Below are 22,328 nucleotides of genomic sequence, written 5' to 3' on the forward strand. Positions count from 1 at the left end.
AACTGGAATAAAGAGCCAAATGAAAAGATGGTAATGAATGTGTGGCTAAAAATATCATTATAGCTGAGCTCTGAGGTGTTTTGTTTCAGGATTCATTTGTCTTCGTGCTTGGACTAAGTTATTTTTTGTTATTGTCTTTTTTTGAGAGTTCACACACGTCTATTCAAGCCTTCCTCCAAATGAATCTCACACAAAGTGAGAAATGAAATCCTTCCAGAACCATCAACACCCGACCAAGCAAATGGATGCTGCCTGACATGCCTTCAGCCGCCGCTAACCGCTCAGTTTCTCTTTGTTCGCTCCCCTCTGAGACCCCCACAAAGTTTTCAACAGGCAGGATTTCACGTTTGATAAAAGCTCCAGAGAGCTGAATGGAGAGCTGTGTTTCGGTTGTACAGCTTTAAGACGGGTTGACAGAGATATTATTAACTCTATCTGGTGCTGCTCCTGGTCAGACACTACCCAAGGAACTACTTTACACTCATTTATTTCTATATTACCCTGTAACTTACTGGCATACATGCTGCTCAGTGGAACAGTCACACATCCAACAGCATTACAGTGGACTCAGAGCAGAAACCTAATATCTTCACAACAAAGGCTGTACAATGTCGACTGTATTTGTGGCCTGTTTTTCTCTGTTGGTCTGCATCAACATTATTTAACTCACAAATCTGTTGTCACATGAGTTCCTGATGCCATGCACTTAAAACCAGCAGGAAAGTTCTAATGAGCAGCTCAGGACTCACCCAGGAGGCCAGGTTTGACCCACTGTGAGCATTCTGCTGGCTTCCATGGTGCTCTGACACTGTTTTTTCATGTTTTGTTTTGTTTTTTTTGGGGGGGGGGGGGCTTGTTTTTTGTTTATACAACTAAACTAATTGGTTAGATTTCGAGAACAGTTATGATTTGGGTGAAAATATTGCCGTCATTTTTCTGAAAATAAAACACTGTGCTGTGGAGGAGTGTGGTTACAACACATGTTGTTGAGAGACTCATTAGTCAGCACTATTTCTTCCTGTCTTCTCCAGAAATGTGCACTAAAGTGTCTTTGTTCCTCTGAAATGTTCCTTGCCATTCCAAATAGTAGGTCTTACTGGAAGCTCTGTATGAAATAAACAGCTGAGACCAGAATTAGATATTTGCTGTAATCTGACTCCATTCATCCAAACTGTTGTTAAACGATGAAGGCATATCGTTTTTACAAATAAAAACATCCGTTCTGTGAATAATAATTTCCTGTCCTGATCCATCAGATGGTTCTGATCTTGACATATTCTTGTCATTTTTTCATAAAATCTTGTATCTTTAGACTTTGTCCCTCCATTTTGGTGTACAGTATCGTAACTCTGCAGTACTTTTCATCACTTTTGTTCCAAGTTCCCTCTAATAGGATGTTTTCTTTCCAGTGGTGAAGATGCTTTTTGACTTTCCACTCACTTACCTTTTAAATTTACAACTGTGTGTGCAGATCATTGTGTATGCACCTCTGTAGCCTTAAACTTCTGCACTGAGGGCAGATTTGATGGGAGATTAATGATGGAAGTGGATCGGGCTGTTCAGTTATCACCTTCTATAGGACTGCAGCTGTACTGAGCCTCCCAGGGTTAGCTGTGTGAATGTGTGCTATTGAAGCTGTAAAAACATGAGTCATCACCTTCAGTCCTCAGCTTCTGACTGCAGCCTTGTCCTTGTGCTTTGTGCTGCTTTGTAAGTTTGGTACCTTTTCTTTCAAACAAGTTCTTTCCCTTATATTTGATCAGATCTTTTGAAAGCACCACTGCTGTGTGCCACCTCCTCATCTCTCTATCTTTATATCTCTCTCTCTCCTCCTCTTTCTTTTCATTTCCTTCTGTGCAGCATTTACTCTCCATTAGCTTGATTAATCTTTACAAATCCTTGGTACTCCATAGCTAGAGAATTTTGAATTATTTCTGCCTTACAAATAAATTGCATTTACTTTTTATCTCATTCCTATTAAGGTAAAGTACTAATAAAACTTATGAATTTATTCTGTGAGCCCTCTGCTGTCTTATCATGTGTGGACCAGTGACATTAGAGAGTAAAGGGAATCTGACAGTCCTGACCTTAGCAGGTGCATCGCATGTATCTGACATTTTGGGCATAAATTTGATTCCTATCTTGTCACAAGTCATCTATTGTCCTCTTGTCTGCTCTCTTGTCACTTTAATCCACACAGAGTCACATAAAGCAGAGCTGACATGAAGCAGCTAATGGACAGAATGAGCTGACTATTTCACTTTGACTTGTGATTAAAAATAATCCACGCAGCCCTTAACATGCTGGCTAACACTACAAATGGCTACTGAACATCTGATTTCATTAGTTCTGTCAGTAGATTTAAGCCAAGTAGCTGATCAGGAAAGTTCAACACTGTCAACCTGACCCAAACCCATGATTAAATGCATAAATTCATCTTGGGCTATTCTGGCCTTTACTTTCTGATTTGAGGAATCAGTGCATACACACCTGCACACATGGACCCATGTGCACCAGGCTGAACAGGACTCTAAGCCCCCCCCCCCCCCCCCCCCCCCCCCTCCCCCACCCACCCCCCCACCTCCCAGCTGTGTGTCCCCTCCTGGAGTATGTTTTGGGTTATTTTTAGCCATCTGTGTGAAACTGAAAAACATTGCCATGAGGACTGTTAAAAGTGCAGATGTAAGGACACATTGAAGTGCAGAAAGGGCAGAGTTGTCTTAGAGGACAGCACCGGAGGAGGAGACCTGGGGGCCACAGGGAACGGTTTACAGAGCTGACCGGCTGGGTTATCAGGACGATATGTTTCTCTCACTTCACCCACAGCATGCTGTTTGTCCCTGACTGCAGAGGAATCCCCGATCAGCAGCATCATCACAGAACAGAGTTAACATCTATTATAACATCAAGTTTAACATCCAGTCCTGGAAGTGATTTTCTTGGACTACAACTGTTTTTACTCCTGAAATATACAGCATTTCTCTGGAAACTGTCCCCGGTGGTCATTTGATCAGAAAACAGCGCACAGACTTTGAAGCAACAGAGTTTTGTTGAAATCAGCCACCAAGAGGGGAAACTGCCCGTCTATTGAGCTCTACTGCTCACTGTAACAGATCATACCTTCATTTATAGCTGATATTTGATAACTGTGATTAACACCATGCATGTTTCTGTCCTGTCTAAAATCCTCAGTGCACAGATTCGGGGTAAACAGCTGACAGGGGGTCCTGGAAGATTCCCACAGCTGTGAACAGCCCCACAGATATTTACTGACACATGAAGAAGCTCTGATGAACTTTAACAAACAGACTTTCTGTTCTACTCTGATGTTTACAGTTTGAGGTAAATGGGAGTGAAGGTACAAAATGTTTTATTTTTACAGCTCCTGGAAAGATCAACATTATTGTAACGCAAACATTGTAAAGCCATTATATTTAGCCCAAACATTCTGTTCCTACACAGCTAAACTGTTATGTTTTATAAGAAACATATTTTCTCCTGAGAAGGAAATAATATGATGTGGTAGGAAACGTTCCGTGTTCAAGGTGGTGGTGACAGAAGTCCAGCAATGAGATGGAGGTTCATTGTTATTTGAACTCTCTGTTTACTTAACATTCAGCCTAACTATATGTTAGATGTTTGATTAGATTTAGGCACCAACACTACTTGTGTGAGTTTAGGAAAACTTCAGAGTTTGGTTTAAATAGAAACCTTTCCCACCATGCGTCCTGCAGAGGGTTATATCCTGACCAGGTTACCATATCTATCACTGGCTAATACAAATGGACAGAGGACCATGCCCACTCTCACTCAGGGCCAGTTTGAAATCAACTAATCTCTAATACTTGAAAAAATAAACCCACACTGAAACAGGGTGAACTTTCAAACCCCGCAGTGACCTACAGCCCTGTGTTAACCCCTGCACCAACAAATAGGATCTAAAAGAAAGCATATTCTCCTCAAAATATAATAGAAAATGCACTCTAGCTGTATTCAGGTGTATTTTTGTGAGGCAAGGCTCCAATATAATACAGAGTAAACCAAAACTAGCAGCTGATGTGTTTGATTCAGTTTATTGGAGGGACAGAGTCAGATCAGATAGGATGACAAGGACAACATGAACTCTGACTCTTCTGGTGACAGCTACTACTGCCACACAACAGGTCTGTTTCTATCCAGTTCTCACATGTGCTAAGCCAGCATTAACAGATGAAGTTTAGATGAGGAGACTATGTAAAAGACTATGCTGGAATTCACAGATAATTAAGTTCGACATTTGCCAAGAAAAGCTAACATGACTTCCGGAAATGGCGGAAGAGCAAGCGGACACATAATTCATCATCTCCCAACGGGTCTTACTCCCCTTTGGACTTTTATAGTATTTTACTGAACAGAAAGTTCTTCAGAGAATGCCAGGGGCCTCCAGACATAAAAAGAGAGGAAAGACACCAGCGACTATTGAAGAAAACGCGATATCATTGAGTGATAGTGAAGACCGCAACGCCTGTGATAGCAAGCTGCTAGCCGATAGTATGGAGGCTATGAAGGTTAGCATCATCGCCGAAATACAAAAAGTACGTATGGACATTACGAAAGAGCTGTCTGAAGCCACTGGCCAGCTTAAAAGAGAGCTTAGCGACTTCAGAGGAGAAATAAACAACCGACTCGGTGTGATTGAAACCAACATCAAGGACGTGACTAGCCGGATGGAAGGAGCCGAGCTCAGAGTTACGGAAATGGAGACTTTCAGCGCCGATGTAAGAGAAGTGCTTTCCCACACTTTTGAATTACAAGAAAATCTCCAGGCACAGCTCGAGGACTTAGAGGCACGCTCACGGCGAAACAACATAAGGATCCACGGCATTGAAGAAGGGGCCGAAAAAGATGATATTCTTGGATTTATGGAACATTTTATTAAAACGGAGCTTGCTCTCCCCGACATTCTCCTCGGAATACAAAGATGCCACCGTTCATCCTCCATTAAACCTCTCCAAAGTGCCAACCCGAGATCCATCATCCTCTGTTTTCTGGAGTTTAAAACCAAGGAACGCGTACTTCGTTCTGCATGGAGCAAAAAAGACATCCAATTCCAAGGAAGACGCATTTTCTTCGAGCAAGATTATATCAGTAATACCCTGGCTAAGAGGAAGGCATACGTCCCCATCAGAAAGACGCTGAAAGAGAAAGAAGTGCGTTTCCAGACACTTCACCCTTCATGACTCCGAGTACATTACCAAACCGGTCCGATGGTTTACAAAGACGCTCAGGACGCCGCGACTGACCTGAAGAGGAGAGGACTGATTGATGCAGAAACTTTTGCTCAGATAACAAAGCACCGGGAGTCACCAGGAATGAAGACGATACAGTCTGCGTGGCAAAATGCTGGCACCTCACGACGTAAACGGGAAAGAATCAAGCACATTCAGGAAAGGTTGAAAGAATTCCGACGCAACGAAGACGGCACCAATTAAGGTTTATACTTTCCTGACTGTCATTGAGTGTTAAAGTATTAGTCATCCCTCAAATACATTAGTAATCTTGACCCTTTCGCTGGGAAATGCATGCTTGTTTTTCCTCCTATGCGAGCTGCTCTGTTTGACACGGACCAGAGTTCACGGTTCGCACTGAGAGCGACTCCTTTAGTTTCAAAGGACGTCTCTCTCAACTCAGAAGTGGATAAAGCACTTCACACTTGGAAGTCGTTTCTGTTCTATTTTGTTACCTGTTCCTATTGTTCATTAGATAGACCGACATTTTTCAGTATTTATTTTGACTGTCTAATCCTGGCAACAATAGTATTCCCTCTTTGATAAGCAAAATGTCTAGACAGAAGTATAACTTTATTACCCTTAACGTTAATGGCCTACACAATCCTATAAAGAGGAGTAAAGTCATAGCCAAGATGAAGCGTGAAAAGCAAGATGTCATATTTTGGCAAGAAACACATCTTTCAAACAACGAACATGAAAAGCTTAAAAAATGGTTTAAACATGCTTATTACTCTTCTTATAAAACAGATAAAGCCTCCCCTAGCTTTATCTCTATTCTTATCTCAAATCATGTAAACTTCCAATTCACCTCACAAGTTGTTGATGCCGAAGGGCGATACATCTTAGTAAAAGGCTTTATTGATCACAAAGAGGTTACACTGCTTAATGTGTATCGCCCCCCCTAGAAGCGACAAACAATTTACTAAAAAGGTCTTAGACTTATTGTGTTTTGAAATGGCAGGGGTTGTGATATGCGGAGGAGACTGGAATATACACCTGCATCCTTCATTAGACTCCTCTTCCAGTATGAGGAAAATGCGACCAGAAGCAGTACATGCTAAAAAACTATTGAAAGAGCTCGGTATGATTGATATATGGAGAGACCTACACCCGTACAAAAAAATGTTCACCTTCTTCTCCCACTCCCACGCAACCTTTTCTAGACTGGATTATTTCTTCATGTTGAATTCTGACAGGCATAGGATAATTGATTGTAAAATAGGAGTTAGGGATATCTCCAACCACGCAGGGGTCTACCTAACAATACATTTAGATATAAAACTGAAAGAAAGAGTTTGGAGACTGAATTGCAACCTCCTTAATGAGACAGAATTCCATAAACGTACTCAAGAGGAGTTTGCAGATTACATGTATCACAATGATAATGAAAACATTTCTCCAAGTGTACTATGGGATGCTGCCAAAGCAGTCCTGAGAGGCAAATTGATAATGTGGTCCTCGGAGAGGAAAAAAGAAAAGGAGAAACTAATCTCTGATAAGGTAAAGGAGCTTAAACTTTTAGAAACAGAGCATATGAAGAATAATAATGCAGAGAGTTTAGAAAAGTTAACCTTGACCAGGCGGATTTTAGATGAACTTTATGAAGATCAGGTAGTTAAAAAAGCAAAATTTATTAAACAAAACTATTATGAGAATGGACCTAAAGCCAAGAAATTACTTGCTTGGAGGACACGAAAACAAGAAGCCAGTTGTTGTATACATAAAATAAAAAACCCACAAACTAAGAAGATGCAATATAATCTAGAAGATATACAAAAATCTTTTGTTTCCTATTACACAGATTTATATTCCCAACCTCCAGCGGCAAGTCCTGATATCATAGTTTCTTTCCTGGATTCACTGGATTTACCTTCTATAGGTATAGAACAAAATAAGAGACTTACACGGCAAATAACAGAAGAAGAAATTAATAAGACAATATCAAACCTAAAAGGAAATAAAATGCCAGGCCCAGATGGTTTTCCATCAGAATGGTACAAGAAAGTAAAGCAAATGATTTTACCGATATTAAAGCGTTGTTTCAATTATGTCCTTGAAGGTGGAGAAATACCACCATCTTGGAATCAAGCCCTTATTTCTGTAATATACAAACCAGGGAAAGATGCAACTGAATGTAGTTCCTACAGACCCATATCAGTTCTAAACTTGGATTATAAAATATTTACGACAATACTGGCCAAACGAATAGAAAATATAATTCCAGAACTGATAGATACAGACCAGACAGGATTTGTTAAAAATAGGCAAACACATGACAACATACGCAGAGCGCTTAACCTCATTCATCACATGAAGTCCACAGAATCTGTGGTTCTTAGCCTTGACGCAGAAAAGGCGTTTGATTCTGTTAGATGGGAGTTTCTATATTTGTCTTTAAAACGATTTGGCTTCAGTACCCAGTTTACCAAATGTCTAAAATCCTTGTATAGTTCACCTACGGCAAGGATAAAAATTAATGGAGATTTATCAAACTTGGTTGCATTGAAAAGAGGTTGTAGACAGGGATGCGCAATGAGTCCAACTCTGTTTGTACTATTCGAGCCATTAGCGCAAGCCATCAGAGAATCACAAAATATTGTAGGGGTCACCATACACAATACGGAGCACAAAATATGTCTGTATGTGGACGATATTTTGATGACCCTAACCAAACCTAACACTAGTATGACATCATTACTATCCTTACTTAACATATTTGGTTACTACTCTGGCTACAAGTTAAATCTCCATAAAACCCAAATTTTAACGTTTAATTATAATCCTGACAAACATGCAAAAATGGTTAAAATGCAATTGGAGCAATGACACAATTAAATATTTAGGGGTTAATTTTCCTAAAGAATTGGCAGATATTAGTAAATATAACTATGAACCATGTAGTATAAAATCAGATCTGAAACGATGGCTAATTCTCCCAATCGACATGTACAATAGAATAGATTTGATAAAAATGACAATATTACCCAAGCTACTATATCTATTTTTGGCTCTACCAGTTGAGGTGTCCTCCAAGCAATTTAATGAATGGAACAAAATTATTTCAGACTTTATTTTTCAGACAAACGCAGACCGAGGATAAAATTTAAGACCTTGCAATTAACAAAAAATAAAGGAGGTAGAGCTCTTCCATGCCTTAAAAGTTACTATAAATCTGCACTGCTTAGAATTCTGATTGCGTGGTGTGACCCGTCATGTGATGCCAGATGGAAGGAAATGGATCAAGCTGAGATCCAAATTCCTCTCCCCTCTATTTTAGGGGACAAGCAACTACGACAATCACTCTTACCCAAAGTACCCTCGTGGATAAAAACACCATTAAATATTTGGTTAAAAGAACTTAAAGACAAAGCAGTGGAAAAACATGCAAAAATTTTGCGCTGGCCCGCATATGACGAGGCTTTCATGCCAGCAAGAAATGATAATAGATTTAAATATTGGTGTAGTAAAGGTATAACTGCATACTGGAAAATATCTAATGACAAAGGATTGGAATCCTTTCAGCAATTATCAGAAAGATATAACTTGGAAAGAAATGACTTTTTCAGATATCTTCAATTAAGACATCATTTTAATGCAGATATTAGATCCAAACACCATGAAAGTTGCTCTTTAATTTTGCTTTTCATTGATGCCTGCAAAGGGAAACTTATCAAAAAACAGGTCTCTTCAGTCTACGCAGTCCTACAATCTAGAAAAAAGCTCTCTACTATGCACATTAAACAGAGATGGGAGAAAGAGGTGGGAATCAGCTTAAGTGATGAGGATTGGTTAAATATCTGTAAAACAATCACGACTACTACCTGTTCTGAACTATGGAGAGAGTTCACTTGGAAGAACACATTAAGATATTTTATTACCCCAAAAATCAAGGCTCTACAAACAAAATCTTCCGAACATGGAAACTGCTGGAGGAAATGTGGACAGATATCAGCAGGACACTTTCACATTTTTTGGGAATGTCCCAAGATTGCCCCCTATTGGACAGAGGTACTTAGTAATATTAAATCAATCACAGGACTACAATTGGAAGAGACTTTCTCACTGTTTTATCTTGGAAATTTGCCAACCGGACTAAAAAAGGAGGACAGATATCTTCTGCAAATCCTACAAGCAGCAAGCAAAAAGGCCATTACGCAGAAATGGCTGAATGTGGATCCGCCTGATGTTTCGGACTGGATTGAAATAACAAACAAAATATACACAATGGAGAGACTAACTTTCTCTTTGAGGCAAACCTCAGAAAAAGGACAACGCTATTGGAGAAAATGGAAACAATTTCTCTGTAACTACATACCATTTGGAGAAAAAGGAAAAAAAATCAAGTAGCGATACAATCCTGTATCTGTAAAATGTACTTTCTCTCTTTGTAAACTACACCCCTTTTTTTTTTTCTTCTTTTCTCTCTATATCTTGTCGGTCTATCAGTTAGTCATGTTTTGTCTCATGTTTGTAAAAAAAAACTTATAAAAAAAGAAAAGCTAACATATCTCCACAATCATAACACTTGTACAAGTACATATTTATCCAAGTAGCATCATGCATAAAGAAATATATGGAGAACTGAAAATAAAGCATTTAAAAGAACAATAACTCTGGATTTGATATGAAACAGCTGGCTCAGTCACACAGAGGACAAACACTGAAATATTTCTGGCTCATTTTTAATAAATCAAGCAAATTTTATGTTGCCAAATGTTATATATCAACGCAACTCCCAAGGAAACAGAATCAGAAAGATCAGATGCCAGATGTTTTAGGGATGGTTTAATCATAATCTCATGAATGAAGTCTGCCATGGGGCCACTAAGAGGGGATGATCGGAGAAAGCATGGCAATTAAAAGATGAAGGATAGTGAGAGTTAAGGCAGGCAGGATGACTGGGATAAAGAGGAGTAGAGCGAGTGTAAAGGAATGACAACCTGTCCATTCAAGCTGCAGAAGAAAGGAAGGTAGGCTGGAGGCAGTGTGGACGGTAATAGGTAAGAAGATGACTGAGAAGTGACTGGTTTGCTGGCTGTGTGGAGGAAGGGGGGGGGACTGCTGGATAGATGACAGAGCCATGGAGGGGAGAAAAGATGAAATTAGAAAATAAAAAAATTTAACAGGTCAAGGAGAGAGCAGGACGGAATAGGAACCAAAAAAGCGGAGGAAAGAGTTATGAAAGCTAAATGAGGTGGATCAGTGAAAAACACAGGTAAGATGAGGTGAAATAAGAGTGGTGAGAACATGAGGACTTTCAGGGAATAAAGGACTCTGAATCAAAGAAGCGTTGGTACTATAGGTTTGGTTACTTTGATCTGTCATGATTTCTGTTTTATATGATTGTTAAACCCTCTGGAGAGTGATGGAAGTCACTGGTCACTGCCTCCTCCCCCATCACAGGTTAGCTCTCCCTGCATACGGATGTTTCCCTGCTGCACTAAGATTGAGTTTGAGCTTCAACCTAATAGTACATATTTTAAAAAACCACAATGCTTCTGCAGAATAGTGGGCAAGTGAAATGGAGAGTAGTTTATACAAAAGGAGACAGTGAAAACAATGCAATATGTACACTTGGTTTGTACTCAGAAGACAGACTTTTAGATTTGTAGTTTTAGAGCTCTGTCTATCTCCTGTTTAAAGAGGAATGTTCAAGGTTTTCCAAGTCAGTCATCAAAATTACATTCAGCTGAAAATGTAGCCCTTTTCAGGCATAGAAAATGTGAGATTGCTACTTCATCTAGCTTTTAAAATGATGGCATTCTGTCATCCACACAGAGAACACTTTTATGTCATGTTTGGTATACTTTCATTCAGTCACCATGATGTAGGAAGTTATGGGAGTTAAAAATCATGACAGTTCTGATGGAGGTCGATCCTGACTCCATGTTGGGGATAATTTAGAGTTAGAAGTAATTACTGCTGTTGTTCCACGTGACCCTCTCTCTCTGAGACGCTCTTATGGCTCTGTTGTGTTAAATAAACTCAAGAAGAAACAGCCAGAAGAGGTTTAGACCTCTGCTCAGAAACCTGGATTACATTTATTCCTGGTGAGTCACATTTCTGAACTGTTACACACTCTGTTACAGGAAAGTTGGGCAGTTCGTAATATGATTCGAAACTGTAAGGTAAATGAGAAAGGTGTTTGGTGACTGATGCAGTTCAAACTTGTGCTGTGATGAAGGTGATGTTGAAATGTTGCTGTGTCCAGTTCAGTACAACCACCCTCATGATAAATCAATCAATCTGTCAATCAAAGTTTATTTCTATAGCCCTTTACAACAGCCCAAAGGGTGACCAAAGTGCTTCACAGTGACAAACGAGAGAATAACTTAAAAACAATACAGTAACTTAAAACAGGACAAACAATCACACTCACATTCACACCTAATCCCATCTTGTAATGCTTTTTTATAACTTTAAAATCCTGGCTACTCTGTTTTCAAGTAATCATGTTTGGAGTAACACTTTTCTACACTACAATACTCTGTTCCGCTTTTTTTCAGTCTGCCAACGGTTAGAACAAATTACCTTGTGTGTTTTTCAGAGTCACCAATTAACCTCAGCATGTTTTTGGACTGTGGGAGGAAGCTGGAGAACCATCAGAAAATCCACACATGCACAGGGAGAACATGGAAACTCCATGCAGAAAGATCCCAAGAAGGCTGGGATGTACACCGGGGATCTTCTAGCTGCAAGGCGACAGTGCTAACCACCATGCCACTGTGCAGCTCGTAAAATATACAATAAAACAATAAAAAAAAGTTAGCAGGTTACCGTTCAGATGCTGCCCTTTGTTTCTCTGTTGAAAACAGTCCAGAGGAAAAAAGGCTGCATATTGAGGAGGGATATGCATAATAAGTGCTAATTTATAATACCCACACAATAATCTGATGTTGACGTAGACAGAATATAACCAAAGTCAGCACTTTATCTTCACACTTCTGATTTCACTGTGGTAAAGTGACACAGACTTTCTGACTCTACTGCTAATTCATCTTCTGTTTATGAAGCGTATTGTGTTCCTGTTTATGAGACTGAGAGGTGATTATGCCCCTCTAGGCCAAAGCTGGTGGCATTGCCTTGGATTACATCATACTGTAAGGTGTCCATGACAGGGCATCAGTAATACCATAACTAGTGCGTTTAGTATTCAGGCTCTCTAAGTCCACGTAGCCTGCTGTCTGTGTGAGGACAGTACGCTGCTGAAAGTCAGTCCAAACTCACTTCTGGATTTGTCATTTGCTCAGTGTTTCTCCTGCCCTTGCTTTCAACGCTTCACGGTGATTCTATTAGGCAGGCTGTGCTAATGTGTCTTCATACTGATTCATTCCTGCTCCCATCCAGGGCGAGCACAGTGCACACAGTCGAATACATTACTGCAAGTAAAGCTACTTAGAACTGCACCGTAATACCCCAGATTTCATTCCTGAGGTGTGTTTTTGTGCGAGGGGGGAGATGGAGGAGAAGGATCTGGGTGTGTGTGTTCATAGGTTGGAATATTCTGCAGTTCCCTGTCACTATCAGAGCCACTAGAACAGGAAAATGTGAGGAATCACGGCTGTGGAGTGTGTGTGTGTGTGTGTGTGTGTGTGTGCGTGCGTGCGTGTGTAGGTGTGTGTAGGTGTGTGTGTAGGTGTGTGTGTAGGTGTATGTGTGTGTGCGTGCGTGTGTGTGCTTATTAAGAGTTTCTGTGCATATATCTATGCATTGATGTGTGTTTCTGTGGGACCCATGTTGCCTGGGAGGGTAACCTGAAGAGGGTTGCTGCCTTCAGAACAGTTCCCATCATCTTTAGTGGACCCTGGCTCTATTGCTGTCATTGCAGAACATCATTGTTGGAGCTACTGAAGGAACATTACACATGGAACTGAGCATCTGTATGTTCTCAGGCTGGATGCAAAGCTGTGGGAGTTTGTATGTCATTTTTCTTCACATGCAGGTTTTACTTTCACAGTCTTGAGTCTCTTTTTCCCTTCACTCTTCCCCTTGTCTCTCATTATTTATTCTCTCCCAGCTTCCTCAGCCCTTCATCCCCCTCTCCCTCTTCTTCCTCAGTCCTGTTATTCCACATCTGATCAGCCCTCTGTCCTCCTGTCTCTACCCAGGTGCTGTCTCTGGGTGCAGATGTGCTGCCAGAGTACAAGCTCCAGGCTCCTCGCATCCACAAGTGGACAGTGCTGCACTACAGCCCCTTCAAGGCGGTGTGGGACTGGCTCATTCTGCTGCTGGTCATCTACACCGCCATCCTGACTCCCTACTCAGCTGCTTTCCTCCTCAGTGAGCAGGTGGGGCCACAGCTAAGGATAGAATAACAATTCAAACTGCTACCAAGTTATTTAAAATGCCCACAAACCACAATATCAGTACAACATGTAATCCTAAGACCTTGATTTGAGGGTCAGACAAAGGAAACACACCCTGCCTGCTATTATGATTAGTACAGGGCAGTGTTTTACCCCTCTGAACCCCAGAACCCACCATTTATCTTTAAAAAATTGCCAAGAAACACCATTTATCAGAGCCAGAAATGTTCAACTTTCAGCAGTCCTGGAACAAATCAAAGCTGTTAGTGAGTCGACTGTGAGCAGCAGGAAAATGACAAAGTTGAGCTGAACGGGGCTGAACTGCAGGATTTGTTTAGAGAAGTATGTGAACAAATAAAACATATGCAGAGTCATCACTGTACTTTACAGTATTGGTACTGGTAGCAGTACTTTGGGCATGTGGAAAAATGTTACACATGTCAATTTCAGTCTTTTTTATTATTATTATTTTTGCAAAATAAGAAATTGAGCAGATTCAACTTTTGTTTCTCTAGAGGTGCAGGACTTTATACTGCAGTGAAAAACACCACCCAGAGACTGCCTGGGGTTCAGAGGGTTAAATACAGAACGCAATAGAGCTCCTAATGGGAGCTATAAATACAGCTCTAAATAAAGTAATGCTGTAGAACGTTGTACTTGTAAAGGTAAAAGCACATCTGTTGAGCTATTGTCTCCTCATGTTTTGTCTACATAAGTATGCAAATTATCCTCAAACTCCTGATGCTAATCCATCTGAAAGATGCCTTCTATTTTTAGAGCGTTAGATTATGATTCTCCTCTCCTCTCTTCTCTCTCAGGAAGAGGCAGCCATGCAGAGCTGTGGTTACTCCTGCTCTCCTCTCAACGTGGTGGACCTCATTGTGGACATCATGTTCATTATTGACATCCTCATAAACTTCAGGTGTGAACAGCAGCAGTATTTGTAGCAGTAGAAAGAGCTCCAACAGTAGCAGTACTTACATTTAGTCATAGTAAAAACACAAAAATGCTTCAAGTTTAATTCCTAAATCCAGTTCCCATTAAAGTGTTATTAGAGCTGGTTGTAGAAGAAGAAAACATCTGATAGTAAATTGTTAAACAGTAGTGATGCGTTTTAAGTTAAATGGTAGTTTCAGTGGTTGTGCCAGAAGTATTAGAATACCAACTATCAGCAGGTTTGATAATCTGCTCTCTTGTTCTCAGGACTACTTATGTGAACTCTAATGATGAGGTGGTGAGCCATCCGGTGCGTATCGCCGTCCACTACTTCAAAGGCTGGTTCCTCATCGACATGGTGGCTGCTATTCCCTTTGACCTGCTCATCTACCGCAATGGAGAGGAGGTATGTCACCATGGATCTGTTTATCTGCTGAGAGGAGAGAGCAAGACAAGTGGTAATGAGATGGAGGGATAAGAAGAACAAGAGACAAACGCTGCATTGATACTGTGTCAGCCAGTGTTTTTATCTAATGGAATAAAGTGGAGATAACAAGCAGAGAGATAAAAAGGGAAAGGAGGAGGGGCACTGGGAGGGAGAAAGAGAGAGAGGCAGAGGTGGTTTAGTTTTTGTTTCATAATTTAATTGTCTCCGTAGGGAAGTTGATTTGTAGTCAGCCGTGGTGAAGCATCAAAATAAAAAGTATCTACTTTACATATCATGATGCAGCTCATTAGGCACGCAGAGGGAGAAAATAACTCAAAATGTTGCTAACTGATTAGTTTTTGAAGTCATTTATGATGTATAAATGCCAAACAGCTTCGCTGTGTGAGGAGTCGGTGCCTTGTCTGGTTACAGTTCTTGTCAGCTTCTTATCTTTGAGCTTTAGAGTGATGGGATGTCACTGCCCACAGATCAGGAAAAAGATTATTCGCCATAACAACAGGTTTTTACTCATTGTTATAACATAAAATATTTCACAACATGGTCTAAAAAAATTCTAATTTCCATGACTGAAGTTGTGCTTCATGCCAGGGTGGAGACACGATTGAGATTCTACTGGATGATATTTGGTTCAGTTTCCATGGAGTCTTCTGTGGCCTTCCAGCTGATCAGTGAGCAATAAGGCTATCTCCAGAGGCTCATTCTTACTTCTGCAGAGCTCTGTGCATTTTAAAGTCCTTCTTGTGAATGCATGCTAATCATCGTATCATCCAACGTGCATAATAACATCAGCATCAGTACATGAGCCGTATTCCTTCATTTATCTGTTTCCTCATTCAAATATGAGTTTCATGTTATAACAAGATAGCAAACTGTTCTAAAAGTACACTTCTGACATAAGTCCATAATTTCCCAGTAACTTCCTAGAATGTTCCCCGTAAAGAAGCAGTGTGTACATCCAGTAGATTAGCCTGGAGGAAACTGAAAATTCAGACTGCTGTATGTAGAGTCACACAGTAGTTCTATTATATTCCATTGGGGGGTTGTTAGCTAAAGCTTGTTCCATGTGAGACTAAGGGCATCCTGATGACCACTCCTCCAGATACTATGAGGTTACCTTTGGGGCACCACAGGGATGGATTTTCAGACAGCTAATGTGTCCATGTAACCCCAAGGCAGTGTCATTAGGAGGAACAGGACCTCTATTCATTGCTATGCTGATGACACTCAGCTCCATGTGTCTCCTTGTGACACTGGGCTGTTAACTGTGTTTTATATACAAAGGCCTGGATGTCAGTGAGTTCTTATTGCTCAGACAGAATCAAACAGAAGTACAGATCATCTGTCCAGAGGCTCATGGAGAGGAACCCTGAAGGCCACTGAAGTAATAAATACTATCAGACTCAACACAAGCCAGGAACCATGAGATCCATGAGTGATTTTTTACTCTGCGTTTTTAATTTCAGGGTGTCACAAGAACAGCTTTTTATCATTTGAAGAACATCTCCAAAGTTAAGCAGTTTCTCTGTGAGCAGAGAGACTGATGTTCACAGTCTGGAGTATTGTAATGTTCTCCTTTCTGGTCTTCTGAAGAACACAATAAATCATCCATCCATTATCTATACACTTCCAAATCCTCATTAGGGGAGCTGGAGTCTATCCCAGCTGACTTAGGGTGAAGGCAGGGGACACCTGGACAGGTCACCAGTTTATCACAGGGCTACACGTAGAGACAAACAGTCACGCTCACATTCACACCTACGGACAATTTAGAATCACCAATTAACCTCAGCATGTTTTTGGACTGTGGGAGGAAGCTGGAGAACCTGGAGAGAAACCACACATGTACAGGGAGAACATGTAATATAGACACAGAAAGATTCAGGGGATCTTCTGGCTGTGAGGCGACAGCACTATCCACTGATCCACCGTGCAGCCTCACAATAAATCAGCTTTCAGTTCAAAGTTCTAAAAGCAGAAGGAGAGCACATGTTCTGCCTGTAGTAGAGGCTTTGCACTGGTTACCTGTTAGCGTTCATGCAGAATTTGGAATTCTTTTTCACTTTATAATTCACAACAAACTGCCTCTCAGAAATGATTTTGGTCTATGAACCATCAAGACCCCTCAGATCCTCCGGTTCTTTTCTTTTTAGCTGTTCCACAGAGCAGAACTAAAACATCTGCTACTTTCAGCATTACTCTACGAGCAGCTTTCTGGAGTATATTGATGTTTTTACACCTAAACTAAAACTGTCTGTTCACTCCAGCTTTTCTGGTGTCTTATATCATGACAAGGTTTTATAATTTATACTTCATTTGTTTTGTGAGTATTTCACTATTGATTATTAATATTTATTTTACGCTCTCATGATTATTTGCATTTTGCTGTTTTGCTCTAATCATTTGTAAAATGTCATCATTTTACTTGAATTGTTTGCATTACTTGTATTACCATTTATTATTCATCTACATCACACCAGTAGTTTAAAGTTTGATTGATTAAATGATACATGGGCTCTAAATATAAAATGAACAGTAACTACAGGCATAGCTCATGTAAGTTTGTAATTATAGACAAAAAAAATCAATCCAAGTAAATACTCATTAATTCAATTAAAACTTTGCTGTCCATCTATGTCCAATATAAACTAGAAAATAAATGCTGAATATAAAAGAGTCACTTTTTATTTCCCATTTCATTGACTCCAGCATTTAAAGATTATTCTAGCAGTTTAGTGTTGAACTCCCATTAGGTTGGGCCTGATTAGATCTGCCTCATCTCCTGACCCTGCTAAATGCCTGCTTCTTTCAAACAGCTGTTAAGAAAGTCAATCTGAAGTTAAGATGACATTATCAAAGAAACTTTATTTAGATTTCAGAAAGCTCCACAGCCACAGACGATATCTCACAAAGCTCCTCTCACATATACAGTCTGTGGTGTGTCAGTCAGTGATGATGCAGTGAACAGAACAGTATATTTCAGTCCAACAGTGGAAGAGTCGGTGCTGACCGAAGAATTGTGGTTTGCTAAATGATTGACTAGTAAAATAATGTAGGTGTTGGTTTGAGGCTTGAAGGAAGTGGGAGGTGGGTGTCTGGAGAAAGAGGTGGGAGTTAGAGGAAGGGAAGCAGTGAGTTGTAGCCTCCTGGACCCTCTGAAGATGCTTTCCACATATAGAGGAGGAAAACCACTGAGGCTCAGGTTCACACAGCACTGACAGAGTGAGTAGGACCTGAAATGCAGCTATAACTAATAGAAGCATGAAAGGTATTTATAGTGATTAAGCCATCAACCACGGTGGAAACTCCACAGCATTCAAATACTGCCTGGGCAGAGTTAGCTTTATTGATGCTGTCCAGAGGAGGCCACTGAGCCAAGAAAGAGGAGCTTTTCCTCAATAGACAAGTATTATTTACTGTGTGGACACACTCCCAGAGCAGGACCAGGCACTCTGCCAGCGCAGTAATCGGCTTCTTATTTATTTGTTGTATGGACACGAAGGGGAACAGCTGAATACAAGCAGAAAGGAGAGGGAGTCGACAGCCCACGATAGTGAATGGGAGTCAGGATTTACCACCTCCTCAGCAGTGAATCACATCGGGACACTGCTGCACCACCTGTGTGTGTTAATGTGTGCTTGCTAATGTGTGTATGTGTTAATGTGTGTGTGACAGGATGACAGCAGGTAGGAGCACTGTGAGGAGATATCTGCCTAACCTCACCTCCTTCTCTCCCACTCTCATCAGACCACCACTCTGATTGGTCTGCTGAAAACGGCCCGTCTGCTGCGGTTGGTGCGGGTGGCCAGGAAGTTGGACCGCTACTCGGAGTACGGCGCTGCTGTCCTCTTCCTCCTCATGTGCACCTTCGCTCTCATCGCTCACTGGCTGGCCTGCATCTGGTACTGTCTGCTGAGTCAGAATGAACCCATCTCTGTCTGTTCTCTGGGCTGAAGCGCTGTCACAATACCAGAAAACAGAAATCTGTGATGTCCAACCAGTTTATTCTGTTCTGATCACATTTTCCTCATTAACATTTACAATGAAATATAACTAAATCACGCTGTAAATCTCCTGATTTTTCCAGGTATGCCATCGGTAGTGTAGAGAGGGGCGGTTCGATAGGCTGGCTGCACACCCTCGGGGAACAACTGGGAAAACATTACAATGGATCTAATCCAGGTACTAAACACTGCTGGTAATAAACAGGATTATCTGCTCTGTTTAACTCACTCATAGACTCATTGTAGCTGGGTAGGAAGAACTTTTTGGCATCGTTGGGAAAAATTCCATACTAACCCTCCAGGTATTTGTAATTCAGGTGGTCTGAAAGGAAACTGCACCTCTTCTGGACTATTTTCAGGCTTTAGAAAATCTAGCCAATCACAGAGCTTTTCACAGATGAGATAATAGATGTGAGACTTTGACTCAGAAGAGCGGGTTTGAATCCATGAATGAATGTTGACTTTGGGCTTGACTTTCTTTGCACATTTTAATTGCAGGCTCAGTGATAGGAGGAGCTTAGAACAGAGACTAAGAGCTGCAGCAGGAGGGCTGGATATTTCACATTCTGATGTTTTTGTTTGTTTGTTTTCCAGATTTCTGCATTCTGTAGCTTTAATAGAAATACCTTAGTTCTCCTAAAGCAGACACTTTATGGTTTTTGATTGGACCATGTTATGAAATCCACTGAAAGTTAAAAGAACAATCAGACCACACCAGTTCTAAATTTAAAATGAAACAAAATGACAACTTAATGGATGTTATATTGGTTGCATTAGGGACGCTTATTATTCTCTATATGATGTCTCTTGTACACTTCCATTCCAGCTTCAGGACCTTCCATCAAAGACAAGTACGTCACCGCTCTGTACTTCACCTTCAGCAGTCTGACCAGCGTGGGCTTTGGAAACGTGTCCCCCAACACCAACTCTGAGAAGATCTTCTCCATCTGTGTCATGCTCATTGGATGTAAGTGCTGATATTGTGGTCAGAGTAAGTGTGTGGGCTTCAGACCTGGATAGAAGTAATCACTGGGACAAAACAGACAGTATATGAAATACAGTGTGGCACTAACCACTAAACTCTGGTGTTATGTGCTGGAAGTACCCACTGGAGACACGACTTATGATGGCAGTCTGGGCTTAACAGAGCCATAAATGTGCATTCACAGCGGTTTGGCGGGAAAACTACAAAATGAGAGTCATTTACAGTTGTTGTAAGAGGATAAAGCTCTTGTCCTGCTTTATAGGGGTTATTAAAGAAGATCTGATTAGACCAGTAAAGGCAGGAGAAGATATCTGTGCTCTGTGATGACTTATTTTACAGTGAAAACAGGAGACTTTAAAATGTCACTGAGTTTCAGGTCAGTCCACAGGAACAGAAAGTGTGGAAGCAATATTAGTACTAAACCATCTTTCAGCTCTTCTCATACTGCTCTGCAGACTGTAGTCCATGCAGCATACATTTATTTATCCATGCTGTCTTAGTCAGTAAACATTTGTTTACATACGTGATCCTTATTGGACATGTAGATCATATTTTAATGGTAAAAGCCTCCTGTGGATATTTAAAGAAAGAGACCTTACCTTGTTAATATGTCCATATGGTGTATTTTATATGCTGTATATTAAAATTACTCCGCCAAGAAACGCAGTGGAGTTGTGCGACAATCGGCGTACATTAATCTGTCCATCTGTTATTCTGTCTGTTAGCAACATTACTCAAAAACGGACTAACGAATCTGGATGAAATTTTCAGGGAAGGTCAGAAATGACACAAGGACGAACTGATTAGATTTTGGCAGTGATGCAGCTTATAGCCTGGATCCATGGATTTGTTAAAGATTTCTGTGTCATTGCCAGATAGCGGCATGATTGCGATCCTACTACAAATCCACCGCTGAGGACTTATTGGGACTTCCGTCGGAAATCATACAAGGTGTACTGCTATCACTACGTGTTGGATACAAGGTGTACGTGAACGTAGATTAACAGCAAGCCAAACTCGTTTCATGAGCCAGGTAGCTTGAGCGTCTTGCTCCTTTTATTCATTACAATGTTGACTCGTAGAAAAGACGAGTGAAAACTGAAAACAAACATAAATAAACTTATATTAGCGCCTTGGTATAACAAATAAAGGCCTACAGAAAGGCTCAGCCTCATACGGAGGTCATTGACACATACTGGCGATCTATTGAAATGCTAATAACGTCGTAAGCGCCGCCATTGCTATGCTAATGCTACTAGCAGAGAAAATAGATACAAAACGATCTCTATACAAGCTAAGAACACACTCAAACCAGTCTTTAAACGCAGGATACACTTACAGCCATTGCTTTCGATGGGAAGAAAAAATGATTACAGCAGGACATGAGCAGTATGGTGCATTTGTGAGCGTGAGGAGGCTTCAGTACGTTGTTACCCGATGGTTGTTACTAAGTAGCTAGGCCGGACTTCCTGTTACACACAACTTCGGTGAATGGCTTCAAAATAAAATACCTTGAAATGACTGCAGGCAATACAAACGTATAAATTGATTACTTTTAACCTTTGTAGCTTCAAATCTCACACATGAAATGATGTTTTATGACTAACTTATTAAGAACATATTTTTAAACCTTTTAATAAAACACATGAATTAAACAGTTTCACTGGGGGCAGAACACTCCCCGCCTGGCATTACTGATGCCACTGCTACTTTTTATCGGTCTCTTCAGCTTCTAGGAGCATAACAACATCTGAGATCGGACGCAAGTAAGTCTTTGAAGCGCCTTCAGACGATGTCCTCACTTCGACCTTCCGGACTTTACCGTCACTGCTTGGAAGGGCAGCTGTGACGATGGCCATTGTCCATTCATTTCTGGGTGCTTGAGTTTGTTCCAACAGCACGATGTCTCCTTGTTGAATGTTCCGATGTGTTGTATGCCACTTGCGCCTTGATTGGAGGGTGTTGAGATATTCGTTTCTCCAACGACTCCAGAATTCGTCGGCAAGTGCTTGCACTTGCTTCCACTGCTTTTTGAGCAAGTCTTTTCCGCAAAAGTCTCCTGGTGGAGGAAGAACATGTTGCTTTTGGGTCAGGATCATTGCGGGACACAGTAAGAATGGTGAGGAAGGGTCCGTTGAGATAGGAACTAAGGGCCTTGCATTGATTATGGACGAAACCTCAGCCATTAGTGTACAAAGCACGTCATGTGTTAGACGAGTGTGCTTGTTTTGCAGGAGCATAGAGTCCAATATTCTGCGGGTTACTCCAATCATCCTTTCCCAGACACCCCCCATGCGTGAGGCGTGTGGGGGATTGAATTCCCAAGTGCAGCCGTTGTCATGGAGATAGTTGGCAATGTTTGGAGGGTTCTTGTTCGGTCGT

General features: G+C 40.9%; 1 protein-coding gene and 1 long non-coding RNA gene across 4 annotated transcripts in view; one reads left to right on the plus strand and one right to left on the minus strand.

The window, feature by feature from the left end:
* Positions 1–22,328, plus strand: part of kcnh2b (potassium voltage-gated channel, subfamily H (eag-related), member 2b) — a 359,465-nt gene that overhangs the window by 304,211 nt on the left and 32,926 nt on the right. For all 3 annotated transcript variants that reach the window (XM_055007076.1, XM_055007075.1, XM_035955229.2), the window contains 6 exons: positions 13,379–13,558; positions 14,395–14,498; positions 14,780–14,918; positions 18,705–18,859; positions 19,045–19,139; positions 19,788–19,928. In XM_055007076.1, the coding sequence (XP_054863051.1) occupies positions 13,379–13,558; positions 14,395–14,498; positions 14,780–14,918; positions 18,705–18,859; positions 19,045–19,139; positions 19,788–19,928 (814 nt within the window). The remainder of the gene's footprint in view (positions 1–13,378; positions 13,559–14,394; positions 14,499–14,779; positions 14,919–18,704; positions 18,860–19,044; positions 19,140–19,787; positions 19,929–22,328) is intronic.
* LOC111578707 (uncharacterized) lies at positions 11,512–21,416 on the minus strand. The gene is made up of 4 exons (XR_008600375.1): positions 21,286–21,416; positions 19,837–19,990; positions 18,681–18,915; positions 11,512–14,945 (listed from the first exon to the last, which is right to left on the minus strand). It is a non-coding gene; the product is annotated as an uncharacterized LOC111578707 (long non-coding RNA).

Source organism: Amphiprion ocellaris, chromosome 22, assembly GCF_022539595.1.
Source record: "Amphiprion ocellaris isolate individual 3 ecotype Okinawa chromosome 22, ASM2253959v1, whole genome shotgun sequence".
NCBI classification, from domain to species: Eukaryota; Metazoa; Chordata; class Actinopteri; family Pomacentridae; genus Amphiprion; species Amphiprion ocellaris.